Genomic DNA, 16,772 nt, shown 5'->3' on the forward strand with positions numbered 1-16,772 from the left:
ATTCATCTTTATTTGCGGTGATAGAAATGTGTTTATTGGGCCTTCAGTGGAACTGCAAAGCTGCTATATCATCCTGTGTGTGTGTGTGTGTGTGTATGTCACTGCTGTCCTCTCGCTTGTATACAAAGACGTGTTACTGTGTCTCGCGGCCCAGTTGACAGGTAACAATGGCAACAGCTGAAGGGAAGGAGGGGAGGGGGGTTCACGCTAGAAGAAGCAGTGCTTTAGGAACACGGGCTGAAATAGGGACGCCATGGGCTTCAATATAGACCACATTACAGGGGGCAAACACAAACACGAGGGTGCCCCCCCCACCCCACAGGTATATAAAGTATTTCAGGGTGTGGAGCGACGGCATTGGTCCTACAAATGACCCTTTTCTGTTGAACCCATCCTTTTTTTTTTACACCTGCTTTTTCCCTGTGTGTATGTGTCTGCATGTGAGTGTGATGGGTTACAGGTGTGCATGTTTGAGTGAATGACATGTGCGTGAGTGAGTCTAGGTGGATCCTGGGAGCTGATTGGTCCTGCACAGGAGGAATCTGAGTAAGAGTCCTGAACATCCCAGCTGCAGTGGACTTCCTCAAACCACTCACAGCCAGACTGCCAGCAGACATTTTGTGCTTGATTTTAATAAACCTTTAAAATGGTTTGTTTGACTTGTTGCTGGTGGTTTCTTGGGAGTCTCATTATTCATGTTGTGATCAGGTTTTCCCCTAGGTCTGGTCCTAACACAACACACACGCTGAGCAATGGGGGATTGGCTGCCCTGCTGTGTTAGGTTTTAGTCATATTCAGTAATGAATATGAAAGTAATGAATTAATGTTACTGTGATTGAATATTTTTTTGTGCACTTTTAAAATGTGTAAATTTACTTTAACTTTAAGTTACTGCACTTCACTACTTTTTAAAATCACATCTGTTACTGAATAAAAAAAATGTTGGCCAGAAATGAAAAAGCAAAATAAGAAAAAAGTAAAATCACACACCGGAAACCGGAAAAACAGGGAACAACGAGGACATGTGAATGATGAGGACAGGTGAATGAATGATGAGGACATGTGAACGATGAGGACAGGTGAATGATGATGAGGACAGATGAATGATGAGGACAGATGAATGATGAGGACAGATGAACGATGAGGACAGGTGAACGATGAGGACAGGTGAATGACGAAGACAAATGAATGATGAGGACAGGTGAATGACGAGGACAAATGAATGATGAGGACAGGTGAATGACAAGGACAGATAAATGATGAGGACAGATGAATGACGAGGACAGGTGAATGACGAGGACAGGTGAATGACGAGGACAGGTGAATGACGAGGACAGATGAACGATGAGGACAGGTGAATGACGAGGACAGGTGAACGATGAGGACATGTGAAACATTTCAACATATACATAATTCTGTCAGGGTGGTAACCTAAGCTGTATGTGGACACTATGCACTTAGTATATAATGTATGTGCAGTTTCTGACAAAAAAGAAATTGTTATATTAAAAAGTCGTAATATTATAAGAAAGAAGTCGGAATATTATGAGAATAAAGTCATCAGTCAAGCAAAGATGAACAGCTGCAACCTGCGACAAGAGGAGAATATTTAAATTAAATTAAATTAAATTAAATTAAATAATGATACACAATCTTGTAATATTACAACATTATCCTACAGTAATACTCTGTTTTGGAATAGAAACACTGCGGCTTCACATCAGGTTTTTGTGGTGTTGACTTTAACTCCACAGACAGTGAAAATGTTTACAGCTCCACAGGGAGTGGCTCGATAAAGAAAAGAAAAAAAGAAACGGGTGGCCAGGTTGTCTTAAACTCAGGGAATGATTTAGTTGAACGTACGCAGCTAATATTGATCGTTACTGGGATGTAAGAGCTAACAATCTCTGACTGTGCTCCTTCATGTTAGAGTTGTCAATGTCTTTAAAATGCAGAGCACAACATGACCTATGCTTTATATCGATACATTTTTCCTCTGCAACAGATTCTCATTTTGTTCAAATATGACGATGTGTTTTCAGAAAATGGAGCAACGTGTTTTGCGAGTTTTTGAGGGAAGTGAAGGTTGTTCCTCATTCACCTTTAATCTGCACTCAGATCCCAGATTAAAATACAATGACAAAAGACACCCTTTACCGTTCAATATGACCCTAATCTACGGGAGATTATCACAGAATCAGACCGTGTCAAGGACACTGTTACAGTGTGAATTATCTCATGTTGATCTTGCCACATTCAGAGCGAAAGAGTCGGAAAGTCAAGGGCAGATGGAATCACGTTAGCACAGAAAATCAAACGTCAACAGGATCACAGACCTCAAACCTGAGGCTCGGGGGCCACATTTGGCTCGCTAGATAAAACGTCACGTCTTTCCTGCACCTTAAATGTGGAATTTGAAAACACAGAGCCAGAACCAGAGGGGTTCTACTCTGTTCTATTACATTTTATCGTTCTATTACATTTATGTTCTTTTGTGAGTTGTTCAATGTTGTCGGTAAATCAATACATACGGAAGAGACTTTTTTCCAGAATTCAAAATTCTGACTTTAATCTCAGAATTTTTACTTTAATCTCAGTATTCTGACTAATTTCAGAATTCTTCCTTTAATTGACTTTTATTTTCAGAAATCTTGCTTTAATCTCAGAATTCATGCTGTTTTCTTTTGTTTTTTTTTACATGTGGCCCTAATACTCGTCCGAATTACGAGTAAAAACTCAAATTATTACTTTAATCTCAGAATTCTGACTTTTTTCCAGAACTCTGAGATTAAAGTCAGAATTCAAATAACAATTCTGCCTTTACTCTCAGAATTCTTACTTTTTTTCCCCAGAATTCTTACTTTAATCTCAGAATTCATGCTGTTTTCTTTTGTTTTTTTTACATGGCCCTAATACTCGTCTGTAAATACATTTTATATTAAGTTCACTTTTATATCTTATCGTGTCAAATTATATTATTATTTGCACTTTAATTCATTATTATGGTTTTTACACCATTATAATGTACGAAGTACCAAACCTGCAATAATTAAAAACATAGTATAACAATAACAAGAAAAAAATAATAATGTGATCATTAATAGAGAACAACAAGCATTTAAAACATTAATTTGTAAATCAACAAGCAAGTTAACAATCATACAAGTCACCTTTGAAACCTGGTTCTAAAAATATCTTGCACAAATAATTTTTTGAAGAAAAATCCTAACATTTCACATCAATATTTTTAGTTTTCCTGGTACTCTAACATGTTGTTTGTAGGCACTGGGCTGTTTTTAGGCTGTTTTCACATGAATCCAGGGAAAAACTCTGTACTGTCTATACTGTGTTAAAGTGTCAGGGCACCAGAAAACTTACCAAATACTGTGATAACTGACATCTGTATTGTAACGACAACCAAATCACTTTTATATTTTCTTTTTGGTGAAACAATAAGGCCCCAACACTCACGTCTGACATCCTTGAAGTAGATGGTCTGCCTGTTGGGGTTGAGGAGCTGGATGACCGAGTCGTCGTTGTTCTTCACTCTGCAGCTGATGGTGGCCGTCTCGCCCTCGATCACAGACACGTTGTCCGTTGCCAGGTTCTGATCTTCCACTTCACGTCACACGAGAAAAAAAAAAGGAAATAGGTGAGAGAGTGACATTTCAAATATCTTCGTTTGTTTTACGTGCTTTTATTGCGATGTCTTAAGGGTTCTCTGGAGTAGGATGAAGGAAAAGGTGAAAATGTTGGGTTTCTGCAGGTCTGGAGTGATGTTTGCTCCAGTCTGTTTTCATACTCCTGAAAAGCAGCACCAACATGGCAGTATAAACAAAGTCATGTGACATCCTGAGCTCATTAGGCATCATTATGCGGAACCAACATGCATAAGCTTTAATATCTTGTTTATTTGACATGCTTTTATTGTGATATGTAAGCGTTTTCCAGAGGAGAACGAGTGAAAGTTTATCACTATACTCCTAAAAAGCACCAGGGGGCAGTATAAGGCGGTATAAACTACGTGAGTCATGTGACTTCCAGACAACATGAACACGCTTTGATATTTTGTTTATTTTACATGCTTTCATTGCAAGACATAAGCGAATGAGTGAACGTACATCAGAAAGTTAAAAATACCAATTATCATACTCCTGAAAAGCACCAGGGGGCAGTATACTGGTCAGCTCCATTCAGTCTGTCAAGTGCTGTGTTATAAGTGCGAACAAACTCTGATGGTTCAGTTTTGCAGGAAGCTTTTCCTGCCAACATGGTGGAGTATTATTATTCTTATTATCATTATTATATAGCTTCTTTTAAGAGTTTACAAAGTGCTTTTACAGCAATAATAACAATGCAAAGAGTACAACATTAAAGGCTAATAAAGGATTAAAAAAAAGCTTTACAGGTACAAAATAACAAGAACATACTGCGGTATTAAAACTGGATGAACCAATTGTATTCTTTCAAATGGAGGTACAAGTGTAGTAGCCAGTAAATTTAGGTAGAATGAAGTACATGTATTGTATTTCTTACATCAGTCACTGCGTGTTAACACACTGTATCAGGATATGTGAATAGGCCGTGGAGAGAGTGTGTTTGCAGCCATGTTTGATCCTTTAATATAGGAGCCGTGTGCATTGTTTGTCACTGGTGATCTCTCCCAGCTCTGTGTGGGCTCTCTGTGAATCAGTGCCAGATGGACTGTAAGCTCCGCTGCCCACAGAGGTACGGAGAGAGAGAGAGGGGGAGAGAGGGAGAGCGGAGGGTGGAATGAGTAGGAAAAAGGCGACGGAGAAAGAGTGTAAGAAAACGGTAAATAGTAGAAACGGCGGGGGGGGCGAGGCGAGAGCAGAGCGATGATGCAGCCTGGATGCTGTTTGTGGTTAAGCCTCATCAGAGCCGTCCATCTGAGCCTCCATGTGACCAGTGTGTGCTCAATGTGCTCACAGGTTCTGTTCTGTACTTCTAGGAATAAAAGTGCCACGAGTGTCCAAGTCAAACTGGCGATGATGCCACAGGCAGACCTTGCTACCATGTCCTCATAACTTAGATGACAACACACACACAAAGAACAACAACCCAAAAAAAATAAGCCTGGCTTTGTTCCCCCCCTATCACATGCATGCACACATGCACAATCTAAAGTCACCTTGTGGTAGCAGCTACAAAAAAGCATTAGGAGTAAGGATGATTTCTGGTTTCAAAACAATCTTAAGATAAGTTAAGATAAGATGAGTTGAGTTAGTAAGTTGAGATAATGTTAGATAAGATGAGGAGAAATAAGTTTATGAAGATAAAATAAAAAAAGATAAATTATTGAAGAGAAGTTGTGGAAACTTAAGGAGTTTTCAGCAGCAAATTCATGTTTACATTTAAAACAATATAGAAAAATAATAAATATCCAGATAATAATAAAAATAGCAGTGAGAATATTTACAGCATGAGCTTCATATTTCAAGTGTAAACATGTGAGATATCGCACTGACATGACTCATGTTTTTGCACTTTTCCTTCAAAATAAAAGTCTCAAAAAGTCTTGTTTCGTTGTTGATTCTGTCAGATATCATCACAAAGACTTTACTTAATTATGCAAACACATTCAATTCCCCTCATCTACAGCCTGATCTACACTCACTCACATGACGACTAGTATTTTTGGCCTTTTATCATTTTGTGATATTATTGCTTTTATGTTTTTTTTCCTCAGCTGCCTCATCACACCTCCATTCGTTTTTTGTTTCCCTCTGCCAGTTTCTCAGCGAAGCCAAAAGTACACTGATATATTTTGTTGTCCTGTCTTAATTTGCTCACACCAAAAAAAACAACAAAAAAACTCACTGATGGTTTACATTAAAATTAACAAATGTGTAAAAATGTCATATTGTTTATTCCGCCATATTGGCAGGAAAAACGCTCTCTCCTATTTGTTTTTGTTCCCAGTACTTGTAGCAACTTTTGTCATTGTGCTGCAGGTGTCCACGCACAGAAATGATAATATTTCTCCTTCAATTTGAGCAGAAGTCGTCACGTCAATGCAAATTGTTGGCCAAAATTGAAAATGTTCATCTTGCATCTGTGCTTTCACTTTGTATGTAAAAACTTGGCGTGAATGCAATATTAAAGGATATCTGATAAAACATGTGTTATAAAAGAGTCTACATTTATTTTTTTCCATTCTACTCCGTATTAAATATGATTTTTTTATTGTATAAAATTCAAATCTTCATAATAAAGCCTTCATTCAATCAAATCATGATCATTTGCTGTTTAAACTTGCTGTACCATGTCAACAATGCAACTACTTCAACCACCAAGCTCAACTTAAAGTTTACAGAGATCCATATGGCGTAAACGTAAGATGAATCCATTTCAACGTATGTAATTATGTCATTTTAAGTTGAATTGACCATTGTTTTTAAGTATACTCTACTACTTCTACTCAAGAAAACAGCTAAAGTCAAAGTTATGTGTCAGACTTTACGTACATTAAAGATATATTAACTTAATGAGCACTGTATTTGTTCCCTCTTTACCTTAGAGCAAAACATTTTTGTGCTAGGCTAAGCTAATCTAAGCTAAGCACTGCTAACTGACGGTCAGCTCTATAGCTTTGTATTTACAACAAGGACATGAGCGTGAAATCAATATTCTCATCAAACTCTTGTCTTACAAAGTGCTAAATTTAATTAATTTCTGCCAAATTGTCTATTAGCTTCGAGTAGGGTTAATGAGTGCAATTACACTGAATAAAGAAATGAACATTAATTGCAGGTCTAAGACACTTATCTTTGAATCTTTGCCAAGAAAAATGACAGCTATAATTAAACCCAAGTGTCAGACTTTATGTAGATTAAAGATATGTAAATTTAACAGCACTATAAATATGTTTTGCTTTACCTTTTAGTAAAACCAAACCTCAGTTAAGGGTGTTAGCTAAGGGTTTATAAATATTTAGCTCTTACAGTTAATAATTAAAAAAGAACATTAATTGCAGGTCTAGCAGTCACTCATTTAAAAGACAGCTATAGTCAGGTACATGTTAGACCTCATAAAAATGAAAAATGTGTTCATTTAAAAGCACTGAAGATTTTATTTCTTTACATTTTGGGCAGAAGCAAAGTTTGCCCTATAGCTAAATATACTTCCATCTCACTTTGTCTAACAATGTGATTAATGTAATTAATTTGCCCTAATTTTTCATTATTTTTAATTGAAATATTAAGGTCCAGGAAAGAGTGGAGTTACAGTTAATTTTGAAAAAGTGAAATACAAGTCGATTATTTTAGCCAAAACATGAACCTAGAGTCACACTACATGTTAGATTTACGATTATGCTAAATTACTAGAGCTGTTTTGTTTTTTTAACTTTTGGGCTGAGCAAAAATGTCTGAACTAAGATAAGCTTAGCTAACTAGCTACAGGCCCTATAGCTACATATCTACCACATCCATACACGAGTAAAATCTAAATTTTCATCTCACTCTAACAAAGTGATTAATTCAATGAATTTGCCCACATTTTTTTAAAATGACTTTAAAGTTAAAGATTAAGGTATAAGAAAGAGTTAAGTTACAGTTAACTTAAAAGAAATAAAAGTAAGTCATATGAGCAAAAACATGGAAGCTATAGTCACTATATGTTAGACTTTATGTGGAGTAAATAAAATGCTAAATTAATAGCATGAGAACTGTTTTGTTCTTTACCATTTGGGCTGAGCTATGCTAAGCTAAGCTAACTAGCTGCTGGCTGTATAGCAACATATTTACCACAAGCATACACGAGTAAAATCTTCATTTTCATCTCACTTTGTCGAACAAAGTGATGAATGTAATGAATTTCCCTAAAACTGTCTGTTACTTTTAAGTAGGGTTAAAGTTGGGGAAAGAGTGCAGTTACAGCTCATTTAGAAAAAGTAAAAATAAAGTCAGTTATATTAGCTAAAATAATTTTTTTTAAAAACAACATAAAAGCTATACTCAAAGTTCTGTGTAAGACTTTATAACATTATGCTAAATTAAAAGCATGAGAGCTGTTTTGTTACTTTTGGGCTGAAGTAAAATGTCTGGGCTAAGCTCACTGGCTACAGGCCCTACAGCTATATATTTACCACAGTGATATGGAAAACAAAATCAATATTCTCATCACACTGTGTCATCTAAAGGAATAATTTAATTACTTTTGAGTGGGGCTAAGGTTTGGGAAAGAGTTACAGATAATAACAATAAATAAATAAATAAATAAATGAATTGCGGGTGGGTAACGCGACTTAAACTCCAGTCCACTTCCATTAAAAAACAGATTTGCAATGTAGCCACACACCCACACACTTCATTTCCACTTTTCTACATATAGATCAGTGTATATTTTTTCCCACTCTCGAACCCTGGCACTGAACGCAGTAAATCTTGAGGCACAGCATCATCCAATATGGAAGTCTGGGTCGACTCCAATCATCTACTTTACTTCAGAAATCTGTTTGTTATTATTGCACTCTCGACACGGGGGCTAATTATGATAGATGCACACAGACACGACGCAGACAGACACTGCTGTAAGTTATTAATGTGCAAACACAGCACGTGACCGCGGATAATGACGGCTCTTAGAGTCGTATAATTCCCCTTCTCGCCGTTTAATGCAATGAATTAGCGAGCGAATTAAAGGATGAGTGAGCTGTTTCCAATTTTAATGTGAGATAAAATGTATACGACGTACTTACATGTCAAATACGCAAACGTGCACTGATCATCGCACTCTTTATGAGGTCAATGTCTTCCAAATAATGTTTATCATATATATATATACACATATATATATAAAATTTGACTTGATTTAAATAAGGGGGGAAATACCTGAGCAGTTCAAGAAGAGGTTTCAAACTCATGGCTCGCAGGCCATATTTGGCCCTAAAATGAATTTCATGTGGCCCGCCAATCAATATCAAGTTTTTATTTGATATTTCTGTTGTTTTTTTTTAATTTATAGATACATTTTATATGATTCAAATTAAAATAAAGACTTTTATTTTGATTTGACTTTTTATTTTTTGTTTAAATTTAAACTCATATCACACACTCTGACTAGTATTGGCCGATACCGATATCAATCGATACGATATCAGCACGAATTATACATAATTTAATTACTTATTTTGTAGTGTGGAATGTTAGAATAGGCTTGATCAAGTGATACTTAAACAGAGTCAGAACAATAGTCAGCAACACTAGGTATGAGAAAAACTGACTCATTTATTATAAACATATGGAATAGAATATTGGATTTTTTGCCATGTTAATTTCATACAGTCTATGGTTAAATTCATCAGGTGGAAAGTACCAAGTGCTAATGGGGGTGTTTTCAGAGCACCCGTGTTTCACAGGTAACAGCGTGTCTTCAGAGAACACCCCCCTTGTTTTCACTATTTTGGATTAGCCAAATCCGCACAGGGTGAGTGACTCGTTCCACAGGTAAACCCGGAGCCCGACCCCGCAGACGTTCTTAGCTCTGTGTGTGGAGCTTCAGGACACATTTAAAACACAGGAAGCTCTTGGCATGGATGGTTTTTGGGGTATAATCAACAATCAACAGAGGCTGTTGAAAGTCGACAGGTGGCGCTGGTTTATGACATAATGTTGTTTTAGGAGTTCGCCTCTGGATGAGCTAGCGTGGTGCTAACAGCTAGCTCGCGCTCGCTGTGTGGCTTTGTAGCCTCTAAATTCAGAGGTTAAAGAAAAATGCTTAACCTCTGAAATAGCAGTAGCACACACACACTGTTGTTGTTATCATGTGGGTTCTACATGCATCCAACACGCAGAGCCCATGTGATCAGGGACCGCTGGATAGAAGTGCTGGAGCGGAATGGACTTCTTGTATTGGATCGCTTATATCGGAGGTTTTAGAGGCAGTCGGACTCGTTTTTTGGCTGATATTGGCCCAATATCCGATATCAATATTGGAACGGGACATCCCTAGATACTAAGACCCTGATTTTAATGCACTTTCACTGGTTAATTCTTATTTAAGTCTTCTATTTACAGATTTTCATTACCGCAATTGTCTCACTTGCGGAGGAAAATTCTCCTAAAAGGTGAGATTTATGTGAGAAATGTACTCTTTCAATGAATCGGACATTGAAGTGAATGACAACAATGGTGCAGCCACTATTCACAATTTAACTATATTACGTCTTCACAAACTGCAAACTGTGTTTTATATTTTAGTCAGGGTGTTTAGTTTTGTTGCACTACTGCATCTCTGGGTAAAAAATAATGAAAGTTTCGATTTCTAAAAAGTCTCAGTATCTTTCATAAATGTGGGAGGAGTCTTACTTTAAGATTTAATTCTGGAATAAAATGTTTTCACCGATCTAAACACTGTTCCGTTAAGAAATAAGAAATTATTTGAATCCTCTAATACAAGTGCTTTTCAGAGGCACATAACATTTTACACCTTTATTTTGATATTGGACATGGTGGTTATTGGTTTATTTGCACATTTATGAATAAAACATGAGAGAAAAATAATAAATTATTAAAAACAGAATACATGTGTGCGTGTGGGTGGGGAAGAAACCAATTATGGGCTTATTTTTTATGTGTATATATATATATATATATATATATATAAATATATATATATATAAATATATAAGATCTTACATAAAATACAATATAAATGATAAAACACAGCAAAATATTGTTGTTATTATTTATTTTTCACGGTTTTATACCCGAATGTGCGCCAACTCACTGGGTTTCTTTTCTGAGAAATCAGAAACTTATTTCTTATGTTCAGAAACAGTAGTAAATAACGATCATTTGACTTCATAATAATAAAAAAAAGTTTTTCTTGTGAAACAATAAACTTGAAAATTCATGGATAACAATAACTTATATTTTATATTATATTTTAGCATTAAAAATATAATTTTGGGTTAAAGAGCTTCTACATACTGTGTATTAACCATTATAATTACCAATGCTGTAATTATTTAGGGCAACTGTGGAGTTGTTAAGCACCATATATAAAAATGAAAATGGAATTTACTTAAATAATATTATTTACAAACGTTACAAGAAGAAAAACTCTTCATTGTATTATTAGTTGTAACAAAATGGTTTTGACATAAATAGAGTCTAAACATATTATATAATAATTTAATGACATTTATAAGTAAAGTAAAGGTTATAAATGAGACTTTCCACCTCTTCCTGTATTGAATCTATGACTTTTCAGCAACTCTAATCCATTCTGAATTTCATTTGTGCAAACAATTTGTGATTGCAGGCTAATCCTTGTCACTTCTTGAGTATTTTGTTGTGCAAAATAAATCAAACAGAAAGTGTGCCGGAGCATCTCTCTATGCGTACTAAGCTCCGCAGACGACGACGAGAAAGAAAAAGAAGGGGAAAAAAAAGAAAAGGAACCCATGTGGAGCCGCCGTGATGTCTATTTTACTTCGCCGACGTGAGAAAAAAACGGAGATATTTGGCAGTCAAAACAGCAAACACGGAGCAGCCTCAAAGCAAGGTTACCCTGCTCCCAATCTGTTGGACTGAGAGAAAGGAAAATGAAACAGATAAATTCTCCATAAGGTTTAGCCGCCCCGAGCGCGTGGCTGGTCCCGCTCCAATATCACAGTCGAGGCTCATCTCCAATTCAAAACACACATAAATAACGTGGCTGTGATTAGCAATCCCATCAAAGCAAAAACAGCCCACTTTGAGGAACATGGAGGCTTCTCCCAATTGGAGTAAACATTTTCAATTGCCTCTGCTTCCTGGTCATGATTGGGTGCAAATGGGGGGAGGCAGTCATTAATTCTGGGGACGCTATGGCGGCCGGGTTTGGCACACGTAGGGGGGAGGGGGGTAATGCAGGAGCATGGCACAGATGACTGGCTGATAAATTCCCACTCATTCCAGCAGCTGTCTGGAAGAGTAAAGTGCCTGTATCTCTGCACACATGGCTGCTCCTCCTGTTTGTGCATCGCCACACGCTGAATGAAACAGTCGGAGGGAAATGCAGACCTTCACAAAGTCTCGTCTCTGAGGAGGGGAGGGGAGGGTGTCCAATCTGGCGTCGGAGTGTTTGGCAAAGATCGTGCCGCCGCACTCAAGATGCAAAAAAAACACGCCCTGAACACTTTGAACAAAAGCCGACGGACTCAGGAAGTATTAGCGAGACTATAGCTCTTCCTGAATCCAAAGTTTGGGAGACAGACGGGCAACCTTTTGATTTGAGATCTTTGATCTTTTCCTCTCTTGTTTGGACATCAAATGACATGAAAGGGGCAGCAAACATCGCCCAATTCCTCTCGCTGGAGTCGACGGTGTCAGTCGTGTCCTTTCAGTGATGCAACCAAGACTTTAGACGGTCATTAACAACAAAAAGTTCCCTCCTCTGACTCTGTGACGATGGCGACAGCGTCTCACTCAGTCATTAAACCTGGATCCTTGTAAAATGCTGTTTTACAGATGTTCACAAGTATCTTAGGGTGTAATTAACACTGTGTTTTTTTCTGCATGGGGACAGTTTCAGGAAAAATAAAATAAACAAAAAAAATCAAACCCACTAATTTGACTATTTCTCTGTTTTCTTTCGCAGAGGTAAGCTGTTGCATAAGCCAAGTGTCAATTTGTTTAACGATGCAGCGACATCACTAGAAAGTGAGGATGTCGAACCTGAGAAAAACATGTTTGTCTTCTTTTAATGACTTAAACTTTGCAACATGTTGTTTCTCCAATGGAGGAAGTAAATTAGTGATAATATGTAATGACTGGAAAACAGGTTTTAAAGAATAACCACAAGCCAGAGAGATATAGTATGTGTGTGTGTGTGTGTGTGTGGTTGTTTTTATGAGCTGCCAGATACTGAATTTAATGACCCACATACCTGCCTATACTGACCTACCTACCAAAAGCGACTTATGTACCTGCCCACATAGCTTCCTTCTGCCCTATCTAGCTATACTTTTCCATCCATTGATACTGACCTTCGTATGCACCTACTTATACCTGCCTATACTGACCTACCTACATACCTTCTAACTGACCTACATTTCCACCAACCTACCAAGTTATACTTACCTACCACCTGATACTGACCTCACTACCTACCCACCTACCTACCCTCCTCAACCTACCTACCTACTTACACCTGATATTACACAATATCAACATGTTAGGGCTGAATTTGGATGTGAAGTGCTGCCAAATATTTATTATACCTTCAAAGACATTGTTAGAACTTGCAGCCATTTACATATTATGGTATTTAAGTTTTTATAAAAAGTGGAATGTGCCGTCTTTAGTCCTCAGGACCAAATTACTTACGGCCTTGAATGTTTAACTCAATTATAAAAGCTCACATTTGTCGGGTAAACATTAGCTGCTCGATTAAAGCTGATCGATTAAAGTCTTGAGGAAATTGCACTTGGTTTGTTGGGATGTGTTCTTCCACTATTTGTTCTTCCACAAGAAAAACAAGTGTGTTTTAAAATCCGTTCATTTATCAGAAGGCGGGAACAATAATTGTGATGTGTTTTCTTACTTTTTGGCTCTCTGGCAAACTTGACTTAAGCAGCAGTAGGGGAATACACATAATTACATTACACTTAAATAATGTTATATATATAAAGAGCAAGAGATGACACAAAGAACTACAAGGCTGAGTGCATTTGTTTGAGACAAAGAAAAAGAGGAAGAAGAGAGACGCAAACACACACACAACTCATGCTCATAAAAAAATGAAATGAAATGTGATTAAAACTGAATTTATAGAGGGATTCGACATAAAGAAATAATTCAATGGCAAATATCTTTCAAGCTGTTGTTCCATCAGTCGATTGTTCCGCTAATTAGTCCAGATCCAAACATTTAAGTGACTGCTGGATGTATTTGTAAGCAGTTAATGAGCAGAATTTCATGTTTTGTACAATAGACTGTCTGAATCGTTAAAGCACAGTTGTACCTTGTGTAAATATAGTGTTGTGTTGCCATCATAAGAAAGAGGTAGAACCAGTTATACTGTAGATATATATGTATATATATATACACATATAATATTTATAATACTCATTAAGGCCATGTACACACATAGCCGTGTATTAACAGAAATGAATACTGTATTTTCACATTTCATTTTGAATAATCACCAGACCTTTTTCAGATAATTTTCCCATCTACAGAAACCTGCACTCGCATTGTGCATTGTGACCATGACCACACTGTAGAGCACTGTCATGACCATGCCAAACCTATAGGGGTCAGTGTAACAGGGAAGCATAGAGCCGTGTTAGCTAATCAGAATCCTGGAAAATCTCCACTTTTTGCAGTATTTTTCTTAACTAATCTGTTTTCGTGTGAACAGAAAGTAAAAAAAAAAAACGCATTAAAAGCTATACATTTTTTTCCAGATCCATGGTCAAGTGTGTACATACCCTTAGTGGTAAAAATGACAAACTGTATAAAGTAACTGTAATCTTTGGAAGCTGGAATGGAATGAGTTGCAGTAATCTAATCTAGATTTTCGGCATCTTTTAAGGACAAACATGGGCTGTCCATATATAGTTGAATGTCATCAGCATAACAATGGAAGTGTATGTTGTCCTTTCTAACGCTCAAATGTTCCCTACATGAAAAATGAATAGGGTAAAAATGATCCTGTGGAACTGCACAATTAACTTTTGTATTATAACAAGAAAGTTTCAGGGGTTTTTTAACCACTTTACCATACTTGAACAGTTCTTGCTCTTCGATGCTGGGGGCGTGTCACACGCACACACACACATATTGGTTTATACACTTTAGTGGGGACCAACGTCCGCGAACATCGCAAAATATATTTACATAAACTCTCAGGTATCAAACCACTTGTTCCACAAAGCCGCAGAGAAGCGACATTTTTGGTGTTGAGTTTAACAACAAATCTTAACTGAACACAAACATAATAAGCTGGTTTAGCGACAGTCCTGCACTCTGACTCCCTCTGCCTTCTATCAGTGGTACTGCAGCCTCACAGCAGGAGTCTGCTCCACTTTTCTATTCTTCTTCTCTACTTCATGAATTTTAAATAAAGTGTCAGAGCTTTTCCTGTGTGACTTCATATCGAGGTAAAACACATTTTCAGGACAAAGTTAGTGAACGATAAATTGTTGATAAAGCTCGTGGTCTAAAAGATTCGGTACAGAAGAGAAACTGTTTTCACTCTTTACCCCACATACATATATTAAGTGAAGAGGAGAAACTCCATATTTGCTTTAAAGGCACTTAAACATAGAGATTATTGGTTACTGTGTGTGTTTGGATTGTGTTTTTTTTCCGCCACCTTAAGAAACTGAGATTCTATTCAGTTTTACGAAGAAATGTGTCAAAATGTAACAAAAGGATTAAAGGAAACAAGAAACTAAAGTGGCAACCAAGTAGCCTTGAGAGAAAGTTTAACTCTAGATGTGGCAAAAAAATCAATAAAAAAAGAAAAGAATAAATAAAGAAAGAACTGGCATTGTGAGTGTAAATCTGTCCTCAAGAAAGAAAAATACCAACACCAGAAAAGTCTGGTAAATATGCACAGATGAGCAGACAGAGATGGACAAAGAGTCTGTGAGTGAGTGAGTACCTGTTACGACTTCAGCAGCTCCTGTTTCAGCGCAGGCAAAGACGAGAGCGGGAAAAAAGAGAAGAAAAGAGACAATAACATGAGCAGTGAGTCACGTGACACTGAACACCTGTGTCTTCACAGGTCGTTAGATTAAAGCCACAGTATGCAACACAAATCAACACACTGTAAACACAGCACTACTGGTAATAAATAAACCAAATATTTTTAAATTGATTGAAAAATGATCTGCACGTGTTGCTTGGAATAGAATATTTCAAAATAGCCTGTAAATCTGCAGGTACTTTCAGGCTGGAATTTCCCTTTAAACGAGAAAAAAAATTGGCCAATTTTAGATTGTGTATTTCACAAATTTTACTGGCATTTAAAGGTAAAACTTAACCATAGCATCATATGAAGACAACAACACAGAGGCAGGATTTAAATCGACCAATACTGAAGTCTAATATATAAACAGAGTGTAAAATACATTTAAAGTGTTTTAAAAATAGGAAAAACTAGTAAAAAGTATTTAAAAAAAGAGTTGTAAAGAGATAAAAAAAAAAGCAAAAATAAATTTAGGTTTTAAAATAAATGTAAATAAAAATGAAGCAAATTGTACAAAACTGATTTTTTTTTAGGTGTTTTAGTTTAGTTAAAAGTGCTTTTGAGTAACAGGTTTTTGACTGAAAATAAGACAAATTACAAGAGAAAATTTTCACAAACAGCAAAATTCACAATAAAGTCATTCAATGTTTTCACATTTTGCTACAACGTAGTGAGCAACTTGGACAAAGGCTTAAATTGAATGATTCTATTTTTGTTTTCTATTACCCTCCCCTCTATTTTCTTCTGTGTTCTACTGTAAGTCAGTTTTAAAAAAAGATATATATTTTTATGTGACACGTTTATTTTGTTTTTGATAATTTTTCATGTGGTTAATGCTCAATCTTTGACTTTTTTTTTTTAGAGTGTACAATCACCTGATTGCATGATTTGTCGTTTTCACGACCACAAAATGAACTTTTGCACATTTTCTCTTGACCTTTTGACCTTTCATGGTAACTGGAGGCTACCGTAGTTTCTCCTGCAGGCCTGCAAAAGCACATACTGTGCCTTTAAATCTACAACAGAGTAAATACGGAAGTGAAGCTTGACTTAAAAAAAAAAGT

The 16,772-nt window shown here is 36.6% G+C and overlaps 1 protein-coding gene across 1 annotated transcript in view; it reads right to left on the reverse strand.

The window, feature by feature from the left end:
* Window positions 1-16,772, reverse strand: part of LOC122773511 (cell adhesion molecule 1-like) — a 169,256-nt gene that overhangs the window by 22,441 nt on the left and 130,043 nt on the right. The window contains exons 2-3 of the mRNA XM_044032269.1: window positions 15,622-15,642; window positions 3,472-3,618 (exon numbers count right to left, since the gene is read on the reverse strand). Coding sequence (XP_043888204.1) covers window positions 3,472-3,618; window positions 15,622-15,642 — 168 coding nt within the window. The remainder of the gene's footprint in view (window positions 1-3,471; window positions 3,619-15,621; window positions 15,643-16,772) is intronic.

Source organism: Solea senegalensis, linkage group LG8 (genome assembly GCF_019176455.1).
Source record: "Solea senegalensis isolate Sse05_10M linkage group LG8, IFAPA_SoseM_1, whole genome shotgun sequence".
Classification (NCBI taxonomy): Eukaryota; Metazoa; Chordata; class Actinopteri; order Pleuronectiformes; family Soleidae; genus Solea; species Solea senegalensis.